Genomic DNA, 14,230 nt, shown 5'->3' on the forward strand with positions numbered 1-14,230 from the left:
GAGGTTAGGAACATATCACAGGGTTGCACGTGTGTCTGTGTGTGTGTCTTTGTAGCATCCTACTAGATATTAAAGTGATATCAAAAGAAACTACCTATAGTTTTAGGTTGCATTGGGATATGTTATCTAAATATTTTATACTCTCACAAATGGGTAAAATTAAGAGTTGAGCATACAGTCTCAATCATTTTTATGTTTCCACAATAAGCTTAAATTTAGCATAACCCAATCCTGATACATGCTACAATAACTCATATAAATTCATGTATTTCATTTGTATAGTTATGTATCATTGTTCAGTAGTTTTAGATTTGTATTTTGAGGGTTCTCTGGGTCTATAGGAAGGTTGGGTATGCTAGAAATAGTGCTCCCTGATCGAGCAGGGTCACAGCCCACTTTCTTTCGCTGAGTGAGGCTGTAGAATATACTGCATGATTAAGCGGGGTCATTGGCTAGATTCCATGACTGAGTAAGGCTGCCAATTGTGATAAGCCATTGGGTAGGGCTGTAGGCCGGGCTCTGCTGCTGCTCAGTGCTGTAGGCGTGGCTTCACGGTCTGGCAGTATGTTATGCTAGGCTCTGAGGATGCTCAGGATTATTGGTTATGCGGAGTCAGAAGCTATACTTAACAGTAGAGCTGGGCTACTAGCTTGACTCCCTGCCTTAGTGAGGTTGTAGGATGGGCCCAGGTTCCCTGGCCAGGCTTCCTGGATGGGTGGTCATCAAGATGGCAGCACTGGTTGTTCCTGATACACTTTTATACTAGAAGAATATATTTGTTTACACTTATTTTGTAGTTATGTTTCTGGAGCTAAATGTATTATCTATATTATATGTTGGACTTACAGATTTTGTTAAAAATATGTTTTTAATGATTTTAGAGAGAGAGGAAGGGAGAGGGAGAGAGAGAAACATTTATTGGTGGCCTCCCATATGCACCCGATCCCGTAACCTGGGCCAGTGACCTTTTGGTGCATGAGATGACATTCAACTAACTGAGCCACATTGAGAAGGGCCAGATTTTTACCTAAAGTGAGCTCTTGAGATTGCATTAATGAATCTGATCTCTCTTGTTACTTTCCATGATGTGGATCAGCCATAGAGATTAGGGCAACTTTATTTTTGAGTTCTAATAATACTTGGAAGAATACCTCCCATATGGTAGGCCCTCAACTAATTCTTGTTCACTGACTGTTTATGTAAAATAAATCATTGAAAAAGTGGCTATGTGGTCACTGAAGCAGCTAACTTTTATGCCCTATCTATAATCACCAGGCCACACACTGATGGTTGGAAGTTTTCTGTTTCTATTTTGGGGAAGAAAAAATTTAACTGTGGATTGAGATGAAAAAAAAGAAAGAGGAAATGGTCTAATAGTCAATATTCATGGTATTATTTTAAATCATTTCAGAATGCAGCAAGATTTACACATTGGAAATGCCATCCTTGATGATTGCAACATGAATTGCAACTGTCCAACTAAAACATGGGACCCCGTGTGTGGAAGCAATGGTTTGTCATATATGTCAGCTTGTCTTGCTGGTTGTGAGACATTTGTTGGAACAGGACTGAACATGGTAAAATAATCTATTACCCTTATTTTTTTTTAACAGAAATTTTGATTTATGAACTGCATTGGCACTTTCCAACTGTGAACTGGGCCCACATTTGATAAAAGTATAATTATAGTCTTTCTTCAAAACCAAATTATTTTGTAGAAAAAAATAAACATTGTTTTCCATATGCTCATTTAATTTACTTTTTATTTCCTAGGTCTTATTTTAGACCTTTAGAGTGTCTGAGCACCGATCTTTAATTTTATAGCAGTTGACATTATTACTCAGCTAATTTGTTTTAAAAATAGTCTGGGCTGAAATATTTTTATCATTGAGATAAAGTTGACAGCTTGATCTCAAGTATCCAGCAAATGGTTTTGCTGGAATTTTTTTTTTCCTGTGCATATGTATGCACATGTTGTCTGTGTGTTCCACATTCTGAGAGCTTTGTAAGATGGATTTAGGCATGTTTTCTTGCCTAACAATGTTGGCTGGTGATAACAGTAAATATAAATTTTGAGTCTTATTAAAACCTGGAACCATATAAGAATTCCAAAAAGAATTAACTTTGTTTTTGAAATAAACTATACTTTTTAAAACAAAGCTTTACATATCTTAATTATCTAAATATTCCAACTGAGCATTCTGGAACAAATTTTGTTTCTGATACTTAGTATTGTGGCAAAACAGTATGTCTTTTTCAAAAGCATGACTTTAGGATAGGTGAGTTATTGCAAAAGTACTCCATATATTTAGAGAGAAATGCCATGTTTCTGGAACTACCCGTTTATGTTTCGCTTTTTGTTATGATCCTGAGAGACTATAAAGGAGATGGGAATAAAGGGAATAAACAGCCTGCATTTTGATCCAATGGGGGATGCAGAGAATATTTGAGATCTGTGTTTAAGATTTTTCTTCCTGAAAGAGGATACTGTATGATTTTTTGACAGGTGTTCCATAACTGTAGCTGCATTCAGACCTTAGGAAATTCATCGGCAGTTCTCGGGCTATGCGACAAAGGACATGACTGCTCCATGATGCTCCAGTACTTCTTAATCCTGTCGTCAGTCAGCTCTTTCATTTACTCTTTATCTGCCATCCCTGGATACATGGTTCTCCTGAGGTACACAAATCACTTTCTTTATTTAGGTTCCTTTCTGGTCACTTATTAAGGTAACTTTCTCAGAAAGCCAGTTGGAGCTCAGGGCCTAAGACAGTGATGGCGAACCTTTTGAGCTCGGCGTGTCAGCATTTTGAAAAACCCTAACTTAACTCTCGTGCCGTGTCACATATAGAAACTTTTTGATCTTTGCAACCATAGTAAAACAAAGATTTATATTTTTGATATTTATTTTATATATCTAAATGCCATTTAACAAAGAAAAATCAACCAAAAAAATGAGTTCACGTGTCACCTCTGACACGCGTGTCATAGGTTCGCCATCACTGGCCTAAGAGTTCAATGCTTTAATATGTCATTCATTCAGAGTTTTGCATTAAAGCATTATTGAATTTTGTGAAATTTTAAAGGTAGCCCTACACATGTTCCTCTGTTGACTTTTCCCTTTCTTTTCTTCCTTATTTCTAAGAGTTTATTAGGTGAAATTCTCACTATTTAACACAAGAAGAGACACATCTATATCATAAGGTTACAAGGAAACACCAATAAGATGATGCATTTGCTAAAAATGTACTGCATCCTTTTGTGAGGAAAGCTGATTTTATTTTCTTAGCCTTGCTGTAATCAGGGAAGCAAATGGAATACAGAGGAGCTCTCCCTGTGAATTCTTTGAGCAGCTAGCGCTGCCGATGCTGAAACGAGTGAGGCGCAAACAGTGGCACTGGGGAACTATAGTCTTCATTTCTACTTACAGGCATTTCAGGCAACAGTGAAAAGGTGGGAGAATTTCTCGAGAGAAAAAGAAATCAGTGTGACTCTTGAAATTATACCAAATCACTTAGCATATGTTTGCTTTGGAGTTTTCATCACTTTCCTTTGAAAATTTGTATTTTTTCTTTCCTCCTTGCATTTACTGTGTAAATTATTGACTTTTCGGTATTTTGCTAATACAAATAATTTAAAAACAGCTAGGCTTGCATTGTTCTTGTTTTAGACTAAAGGTTGAACCATTAGAATCAAGAACTATTACTTCAATGAAAGGATAGAAATGAGCTGATATGAAATATTTTCTCCTTTGATAACTTTCTTATGGAAATGAATGAGGAAAAAGTTTTGGGTAAAATGCCAAGAACCAGAAGTGAGGCTACTGTATAGGCTACAAACTGGATAATCAGGCCTTGAATAACCAAGACTAGAGCATGCAAGGAAATTCTGATGCTCAGTGTGTTACTAGCACACAAGCGGTCCTTTTAAGAAATTATGATAGTAGGCCCTGGCCAGGTACTAGTAGCTTACTTGGTTAGAGCATCATCTCTATAAGACAAGGTTGTGGGTTAGATCTCCAATCAAGGCACATACAAGAGTCGACAGTTGAATGCATAAATAAGCAGAGCAACAAATCAATGTTTCTCTCTCTCTCTCTCTCTCTCTCTCTCTCTCTCTCTCTCATCAATAAATAAAAGTTAAGAAAAAAGAAACTAGTTATTTTATTTTATTTATTTTCTAAAAATTGCTTTATTTGATTTCTTTTTAAATATTTGTACTGATTTCAGAGAGGACGGGAGAGGGAGAGAGAGATAGAAACATCAATGATGAGAGAGTATCATTGATTGGCTGCCTTCTGCAAATGCCCCCCACTGGGGATTCAGCTCACAATGGGGGCATGTGCCCTGACTGGGAATTGAATTGTGACCTCCTGGTTCATAGGTCAATGCTCAACCACTGAGTAACACTGAGCAGGCCAAAAGTTGCTTTATTTTTAAAACATTTCACACAATCCCCAACCCCTCCCTTTTGGCAACCATCACATTGTTCTCTGCATCTATGGGTCTGCGTCTTTGATTTGTTTATTCATTTGTATTATTTTTTAGATTCCACATATAAGTGAAAACATATAGTACTTGTCTTTCTCATTCTGACTTACTTCACTTAACATAATACTCTCTAGGTCCATCTATGTTGTTGCAAATGGCAACATTTCAGTCATTTTTATTGCTGAGTAATAATCCACCATTTTATATGGTAGTTTAAATCTCATTATTTTATTTGTGAATTCGTTTCTCTTTAGGTGTATTAAGCCTGAAGAGAAGTCTCTTGGTGTGGGATTACATGCATTTTCCACAAGAATATTTGGTAAAAATAGTCATTTTTTTTCAATATTATATCAGATCATTATTAAATACTAAGTAAATTAAATCACTCTCTCAGAGTAAGAGTCTAGCAAATATCCCTTCTGCTTTAGATAGCACTCTGTAATTAGTATGAGAACAAAGTGCAAAAAGAACTAGAGAACTTCCTTCTTTTACTTAAAAAATGTCCTATTTAAACTTAATTCTACTTTTCATCTATTGGATTTGAAAATCAAATGAACAGGAAATGTTATGTTAAAATAAAATGTACATATGATTGACCCAAAACATTGCAGAAAAAATATATTCATGAATTCAATGTTTCTCTCTATCAATAGTTTTGTGTAGCATTTGTCCACAAGATTACTTATCCTTTATAATCTAGAAACTTTAAAAGTAATTTCTAATCTCTCTAAAAAAAAGTCAAGTATTAAATTTAGATATTGTTAATTTTATTGGTTCTTCAAATAGAGGTAATTAAAATTCTCCCAAACAATATAATGTATCTTAATTCTTACCTTCTTGATAGAGTTTTCTTTTTCTCTTTTATTGTAGCTGGAATCCCTGCACCTATATATTTTGGAGCTTTAATGGACTCCACATGTTTACATTGGGCAACTTTTAAATGTGGTGAGTCAGGAGCATGCAGGATATATGAGTCCACTAACTTCAGGTAAAGATAATAATTTTTTAAAAGAATTGTTATATTAGCATAGACTGCATAAAATGGCACCAAGCATCCTATATAATAAAAGCCTAATATGCTAAGTGTCTGGTTGTCTGATTGGCCATTCAGCCAATCAAAGTGTAATATGCTAATGATATGCTAAGGCCACTCAGCCACTCACATGTACTGACCACCAGGGGGCAGACAGTTGACCATTCGACCAGTTACTATGACATGCACTGACCACCAGGGGCCAGATGCTCTGACCAGTAGATCAGCTTGCTGCTGGGGTCCGGCCAATTGGAACTGAGCGAGATGGGCTGGACATGCCCTGGAACCCTCCTGCGGTCCTTCTCCAGCTGGCCAACCTCCGTATCCCTCCCTGCCCTGATCCTGCACTGGTGGGTTCCCTTGGCCTGGCCTGAGCCCTCTCGCAATCCAGGACCCCCCAGGGGATGTCGTAGAGCCAGTTTTGGCCCAATACCGCAGGCCAGGTGGAGGGATCCCACTGGTGCATGAATTCGTGTACCGGGCCTCTAGTGTCTAATATTTTCTTTGCCAAGTGACTAGTCCTGTGGTTGGCAAACTGCGGCTCGCGAGCCACATGCAGCTCTTTGGCCCCTTGAGTGTGGCTCTTCCTAAGCCTTAGGAGTACCCTAATTAAGTTAATAATAATGTACCTACCTATATAGTTTAAGTTTAAAAAATTTGGCTCTCAAAAGAAATTTCAATCATTGTACTGTTGATATTTGGCTCTGTTGACTAATGAGTTTGCTGACCACTGGACTAGTCTACTTTTTGTTTTGTTTTCAGAATAGATATTGATACTATATCCTCACTTTTTATTTATGTGCTAGAATTTCATTTTTCTCAATATTTTCAAAGTACTTGATAAATATAAGCATGGATGATTTCCTTAACCTAGCCTTTCAAATGTTGTTTGTTTAATTGTTTGCAGTCAATACATTATTGAAGGTAATGGCTATATATAATCTACCTATCTAAATTATATTGTTCTGTAAAGCAGCCATTTTCAACCCTTTTCATCTCTTGGCACATATAAACTAATTACTAAAATTCTGCGGCACACCAAATATATATATATATATTTGCCAATTTGACAAAAGATAATTTTGATTCATTCACACTGGACGGCTATTGTTGTATTGACTGTTGTAATTTTTTTATATATATATTTTATTGATTTTTTACAGAGAGGAAGGGAGAGAGATCTCTATCTCTAGCTAGAAACATCGATGAGAGAGAAACATCGATCAGCTGCCTCTTGCAAATCTCCCACTGGGGATGTGCCCGCAACCCAGGTACATGCCCTTGACCGGGATTGAATCCGGGACCCTTCAATCCGCAGGCCGACGCTCTATCCACTGAGCCAAACCAGTTTCGGCCTGTTGTAATTTTTTTATTTGAAAATTTAAGGGAAAAAAGGTCAGTGCCCTTGACTAGTCAGGTATTGCATGTTTTAAAAATTCTTGTGGCACAGGGTTAAAAATCACTGCTCTAAAGTGTCCCATTTCATCCTCCATCATTTTAGCATTTTACTAGCTTGAATCCTTACTTCCTTTCACCAACTACCTCTGATCTCCAAAGTGATAATTTTCTCTCTCACTAAATTTCACTGACACAATATTCTTCATGTCTCTTAAGGGCTTATTTTTTTTGTTAATCAAAATCTGATTTTGAACAAAACATGTGATATTAACCAGTTTTTGAACAAAACTTTTCCATTCTTTTTCTTTCTATTTCATGTACTTTCATGTTCCATTTGGATACTGGAATTTGGTTTAAATTTGAATTAAGTTCTCCTAATGGGACACTCTTATGCCAACTATTTAAAAATAGAGGCCCGGTGCACGAAATTCATGCATGGTGAGGGTAATCCCTCAGCCCAGCCTGCACCCTCTCCAACCCGGGACCCCTCAGGGGTTGCCCAGGACCATGGGATGGGCGGCTTGTCCCTCTCCCAGGCCACAGGTGCAGGCACAACTGTTGACTCCTGGGATCGCAGAGCATGTGGCTTGTCTCTCTCCCAGGCTGGGCCACAGGCACAGGTGCAGGTGCAGGCGCAGGCGCAGGCGCAGGCACAGGCGCAGCCGCTGATGCCTGGAACTGCAGGGTGGGAGGCTTGTCCCTCTCCCAGGCTGAAGCCTGGCTGGTCCCCATTTCTCTCTCGTGAGCTCATTTGTTCCTGGTTGGTCCCCATTCCTCTCCCATGAGCTCATTTGTGCCTGGCTGGTCCCCATTCCTCTCTCACCAGTGTTGAGTGTCTGAGCTGTTATGATGTGAGGGTGTGACAACAATTGGCATATTAGTTCTTTATTATATAGGATGTGAAAATCACATAAAATAATTGTATAAACCATGAATGTGTACATATATACTTTTAAAACTATAAAAATAAGTGAGGAACAAAATTAATAAAATTCAACATAATGTTATATCTGGGATGGTTAGAAAGCATTAGGATTATAGGGTACACAGAGGACTTAAATGTATTAGTATTTTCTGCTGAATCGGTCTGAAATAAAAGTAGCAAAATTTATTCATTTAAAAAAACCATAGTAGTTAGTTAAGACTTGTTTAATTTTTCCCCCTGTATTCTTGAAATGTTTCATAATAAAATAAAATTTTAGAAGTAGAAAGATGAAAATACAAAGCAGAAATCAATAGGCTACATATCATAGATGTAACAAAAAACAAAAGCTGTGTTTTTGAAAAGTTTAAAATATAATAATGGCAGTTATCTGGAAAGACAAATAGAGGTAGCACAAATAAAAAGTATTATGAATGAATAAGGGCCCTAGCCAGGTGGCTCAGTTGGTTGAAGCATCATCTCATTCATCAAAGAGTTGCAGGTTCGATTCCTGGTGAAGGCACATATCTAGGTTGTGGGTTTGATTCCAGGTCAGGGCATGTACAAGAGGAAATTAACTGATGTTTCTCTCTCACATCAATGTCCCCCCCACCCTTTTTTGCTCTCTTTCTCTCAAATCAATAAAAAAATATCTTTCAGTGAGGATTAAAAATGAAAAAGGGAATATAAATATGATTACTTATGGGTTTTAAATATAACAAGTTGGAAACATATTGAATGAGAATTTTTAAAACAAATATATATTACCAAAATGTTACTATAAATGTATAAAAACATGAATATTTTATAGCTGTTAAAACTGAATCAATCAAAATGTGCATCTCTAAAAGCACTGAGTCCAGATGCTTTTAAGGCAAGTTTTACAAATTTTTGATGATCTGGTGATAATGGCGATTCTTTGGGAGTATTTTTATTAAACACTGGACCAGAGGTCCAATCACTGTCAGTATTAAATTTAAGTTGGAGTGTCTAGTCAATGTAAACAAATAAAAATAGTACTGAAAGATCAGAAAAAAAGAAAAAATTGGATTTTCTGGATGAAAAATTCTAAAGAAAACCATTTTAACAAAAATTAATAAGCAAAGTTGCGTATGTATGATCAACATGCAAAACAATTAGCTGCTGTTGTTCTTATGGGAATAAAATACTGAAAATTAAAGATCTACAAAACTAGTTTGTATTCACCATACTGTCTATATAAAATTTAGTATGTTTCAACTTTTTTTTTGGCAGACACCTCTACCTTGGATTGCCAGCAGCACTAAGAGGATTAAGCTATATTCCAGCCATTTTTATCCTAATTATTTTGAGGAAGTACCGTCTACCTGGTGAAAATACCACTTCAGGAACTGTGTCTGCAGAGGAAAAGGTTACAGGGAATGAGGGCCAAGAAATGGACCAAACTTGCAAAATTTTGAATAATAATGTATTGAACACTAAAATGTAATATTCTATTATTCATGTTTCCCGGAGTTGGAGAACACACTATAACTTAATATTTGTAAAAATCAATAGAGGTACTGTAGGTAACCTTTTCTTGTCTAAGGACCTAAAAAAAGTTTTTTTACTTAAGGTAAAAAGAAAAAAGTTCACTGATGGTATTTCTGAGCCATCAACGGCACTTGAGGTTTTTCTTAGATGGACATTTATAGCAACCTTGAGAACTGGAGATTAGAGCCAGCTTTATTATTTAAAAATATTTTGTTAATCTTCGCCCAAGAATCTATTTCTATTAATTTCTTTAGAAGGGAGAGAGAGATAGAGATAGATAGATAGATAGATAGATAGATAAACAGACCGATAGATAGAAACATCAAAGTGAGAAACATTGATCAATTGCCTCCCTTGGATTAAACCCACAACCTAGGTGTGTGCCCTGGCTGGGAATCAAACCCACAACCTTTTGGTGTAGTGGATGATGCTCCTACCAACTGAGCCACCCAGCCAGGCCTACAGCCAACTTTACATTTATGTTAAAACAGCAATTTCTCTTTTAACTTATGTACAATAAGAATATATTTCCTTCATTGTCTTTTCCAAATGACTCTAAAAATTCCCTGTTATGAAAATCTACTTAATTCCATTGAGTATCTGCTTTGCTATTGGGGTTAGAGACTGGAATTCTCATCCTGCTATGTGAATATTTAAGTATTTTATTCAAATTTATTGCTTCCAACTAAAAGAAGAATAAATTTGTTGTCTTCTTTTATTTATAAATTATTCTTTAACTCCTCCTATTTACTCCAGACATGACTTTGAAAATAGTTTACTCATCAACGTGCCATCACATGCTTTCAACCCATTCCCTGCTTTATTATTCATGCCATATATTTGCTCGTTTTGTTCAGCAAACTGACAAACTGAATCAGGTTATTAAAAATCATGTAGTAAAGATTGTTGGAATTTTATTTTCAGCAATTCAAACCAGGTTACTTTTTCTTAAAAACAAGTGTCTGAGCCAAAGAATGAAAGGGTCGTATTAGGAAGACACTAGTCCTTAAAGGCTGCTTGTAATGAAGATATTGTCAAAGAAACACTTTACCAGATTTAGGAGGCCTCCTTAGACCAATGTTTATGCCATTCACAGCGTCCTAAGTTAGTGTACAAGCACTAATTTTCCATAAACCATCTTAGAGAATGAAAATTTTAAAAAGTAGCTTCTCTTATGAAACTGAACTTAATAAAATTCAAGATGCACATTTAAAACTAAATCTACTCTATAGAACAAACAAAAACTAAACATACAGTATTACTTTATAATTAATAGATATAACACAAGACCCTTATGGATAATGGAGATGGGCTTCAAGAGATTAGAATGAACATCCATGTGTATCTACTGCTATATCTTCCTTATCCTTCATCACATTGAAATTAGAGTCAATATATAAAAATGATATAATCCCCAATAGTGAGGAGAATGCGGAAAAGAAGAACGGAAGAGGGTCTTAATATACTATGGTTACTTATGTGGAATATAAAGAGAATGGGAGTGTTTCTAGACTGGTAGAAGCTGTAATCCAGAATTCACTTAGAAGGCCCCTGAATGTAGGTAGGAGCCTCTGGTTGAAAGTTTGAAGAATGTAAGTTGGTAGCTGGACAAAATAGAGGCCAGTTACTTGAAAGACTGTCTACAGACATTTTTTTCAAACATGATTTCTTGAACAATTGGATGTGCCACATGAGGAAAAAGCAACTGAGATGAGAAAGACTGGGTAGAAAAAGTTTGTGGGAAAGAAGTAAGAGTTAATTTTTGGACTTGTGAAGCTTGAGACTTCATCTCTAGGTGTATTAAAAATAACCGTGATTCAAGACAGGGACAGTGTGGAAATATGGGAGAGGAGCTAAAACCATTGGAAATGAACAGTGGAACTCAGGGTAGGTATGACTACAGCAATTAGATCCAGTTGAGGGTTAGGACCTGATGACATTAATTTTGGAGATGCTTTTTCTGGAGGGAAGGAAGTGGAGAGAATGGCCTGGAAGCTAAAAGAGGGGCAAGAACTTACCACATAGCCAGAGAGTTGTGAGAAAAAGTAAACAGGTACCACATAAAAAGTTTTGGGGGTAAGCAACATCCCCTGAAGAAACTTGAATTTAGGTTAGGGTGCAGTAGTGACAAGAAGGTGCATTTATGATTTCGAGAATATAAATAGTTTTGGGATCCTAAGTACCAGAAGACAAAGTGAAAGACAGAAAATTTCAGGAAATGACATTTAAGAGGAAAAGGTTGATAATTGGAGGTGTCTGGAAATTATGCATGAAAATTAGAAGGAAGGAAATGAGAGATAACTTGGAATTCTGAAGCTTTTTGGGCGACTGACATATGAGATCAGTTCTGATGAATTTCAAGGCGGATAGTGTTGGTGAGCGTCAAAAGTCAGAGGGGTCATCATTGGGCTCTTTCATGACCCCGTGTTATAGAGGCAAACTGGAGAAGCAGAAACTTACTTGAGTATCAGAGTATCTTGAGTATCTTGACTTCTATTGATAAAGTGATAGACAGCTTTCTCTAAAGCTGAGTCATGCTCTGTGTACAGTTCGCCTACTTGAACATCCTCAGGTCCAGAGAGACATGATTTTTGGACCTAGTACCATTTGCTCACTCTTATCCCCTGTGAGGAAAGGTGGCATTTTACTCTGAGAGCCCAAGGTTCTTTCTTGGTGGAAGAAATAAGATCGGCAAAAGTGAGTGTTGGAGTGCTTTGTAATGCCTCATGACCTCTGTTAGAATTCATGAGGCCTTGGTAGGCCAGTTCTTATTTTGATCACTTGCACTACCACATACAAGGCAGAGGTAATGACATAGCAGACCGAGTAGGAAAGAGAAACAGGAGAAAAACAGGTAGTGGGAAGTCTAGGGTCACTAATTTTCTTGTTTAATATTGTGAGGAATTTCGCTTAATGGAATTAGAAATAGTTTTATGTATCATTTATAATTATAAATGTAACCAATATTTACAAAAACTTAAAAATTGATAACTTCAAAAACCCACAAAAATTGGGAAAAGAAATATAAAGGAGAGGCAATAGGCATTCTTCATACTTTATAGATAAAGTTAAAATATATTTTAAACTTGATAAATTAAGATAAAATTGGTATACATATATATTTTTTTGAATTGCTTAAAAATGGTTGCCTCAAATATTTCTCTTAGCAATATATTTTTCTGACATATCTCTTTGGACAAGAAAAATAAAAGAAAAAAGAAAAAATGGGACTATATCAAACAAAAATGTTTTTGCACAGCAAAGAAATTATCAATAAAATGAAAGACAGCCTACTTAATGGGAAAACATTTGCCAATGATACATCAGATAGGGGGTTGTATGAAATTTATGAAGAATTCATACAAGTCAACACCAAAAACAAACAAACACTACTCACTACTATTTAAAATGGGCAGAGGGCTTGAATAGACACTTTTTCAAAGAGGACATAGTGATGGCCAATAGACATACAAGAAGATGCTCAACGCCACTAATCATCAGAGAAATGCAAATTAAAACCACAAGAAGATGTTACCTCACACCTGTCAGAATGGCTATCATAAATAAATCAATAAGCAACAAGTGCTGTGAAGATGTGGCAAAAGGGAACCCTTGTGCACTGTTGGTGGGAATGCGGATTGGTCCAGTCACTATGGAAAACAGTATGGAACATTCCTCAAAACACTAAAAATGGAACTGCCTTATGACACAGCGATTCTGTTTCTGGTAATATATCCAAAGAAACCCAAAACATTAATTCAAAAGAATATATGCACCTGCATGTTCATTACAACCTTATTTACAATAGTGAAGATGTAAGCAACCCAAGTGCCATCAATAGACAAGTAGATAAAAAAAAGTTGTGGTATATTTACACAATAGAATATTATTTGGCCATGAAAAACAACAACAAAATCTTACCATTTGCAGTGGCATGGATGAAACTAGAGGGTATTATGCTAAGTGATATAAGATAGACAGAGAAAGGTAAATACAAATGATTTCACTTATATGTGGAATCTAAAGAACAAAATAAATGAAAAAGTAAAATTGAAACAGACTTATAGACACAGAGAACAAACTGTTGATTACCATAGGTTAGGAGGTTTTGCGGATTAAGTAAAAAAGGTAAAAAGATTGAGAAGTACAGATTGGTAGTCACAAAATAGTCATGGGGGTGTAAAGTACAGTGTAGGAAATATAATAAACTAGAGGCCCGGTGCACAAAAATTTGTGCACTCGGGGGGAAGTGGGGGTCCCTCAGCCTAGCCTGTGCCCTCTTGCAGTCTGGGATCCCTCGGGAGATAACGCCCTGCTGGCTTAGGCCTGCTCCCAGGTGACAGAGGGCAGGCCCAATCCCTAGGTGCAGCCCCTGGTCGGGCTCAGAGCAGGGCCGATTGGGGAGTTGGAGCGCCACCCCCTGCCATGCACAGAGCAGGGCTGATTGGGAGGTTGTGATGCCACCCTCAGTCACGCTCAGGGTACGGCTGATTGGGGGGTTGGGGCACCGCCCCCTGTCACACTCAAGGCAGGGTTGATGGGGAGGTTGTGGTGCCACCCCCTGTCACGCACAGAGCAGGGCCCATCAGGGGGGTTGGGGCTCCTTACCCTGTCACGCACAGAGTAGGGTTGATCAGGGGGTTGGGGAGCTCCCCCCTGTCACTCACAGAGTAGGGCCGATAGGGGAGTTGGGGCACCACCCCCTGTCACACACAGAGCAGGGCCGATCAGGGGGTTGGGGCGCCACTACTGTCACACTCAGGACAGGGCCAATGGGGAGGTTATGGCTCTACCCCATCACACACAGAGCAGGGCCCATGGGATGGGGGGTTGGGGCGCCGCCCTCTATCACCCACAGAGCAGGGCCGATCAGGG

General features: G+C 37.6%; 1 protein-coding gene across 2 annotated transcripts in view; it reads left to right on the top strand.

Moving 5' to 3' along the window:
* The window catches only part of SLCO1A2 (solute carrier organic anion transporter family member 1A2), a 48,083-nt gene that overhangs the window by 27,656 nt on the left and 6,197 nt on the right, over positions 1-14,230 (top strand). Inside the window, exons 11-15 of one of the 2 annotated variants that reach the window (XM_081083100.1) lie at positions 1,412-1,577; positions 2,507-2,679; positions 4,745-4,809; positions 5,361-5,478; positions 9,098-10,253. In XM_081083100.1, coding sequence (XP_080939226.1) covers positions 1,412-1,577; positions 2,507-2,679; positions 4,745-4,809; positions 5,361-5,478; positions 9,098-9,311 — 736 coding nt within the window. In that variant the 3' untranslated portion in view covers positions 9,312-10,253. Of the gene's footprint in view, positions 1-1,411; positions 1,578-2,506; positions 2,680-4,744; positions 4,810-5,360; positions 5,479-9,097; positions 10,254-14,230 lie in introns of those variants that run through there. The other variant, XM_081083101.1, reaches the window with a different exon arrangement.

Source organism: Myotis nattereri (assembly GCF_964212035.1).
Source record: "Myotis nattereri genome assembly, chromosome: 2".
In the NCBI taxonomy this organism is placed as follows: domain Eukaryota; kingdom Metazoa; phylum Chordata; class Mammalia; order Chiroptera; family Vespertilionidae; genus Myotis; species Myotis nattereri.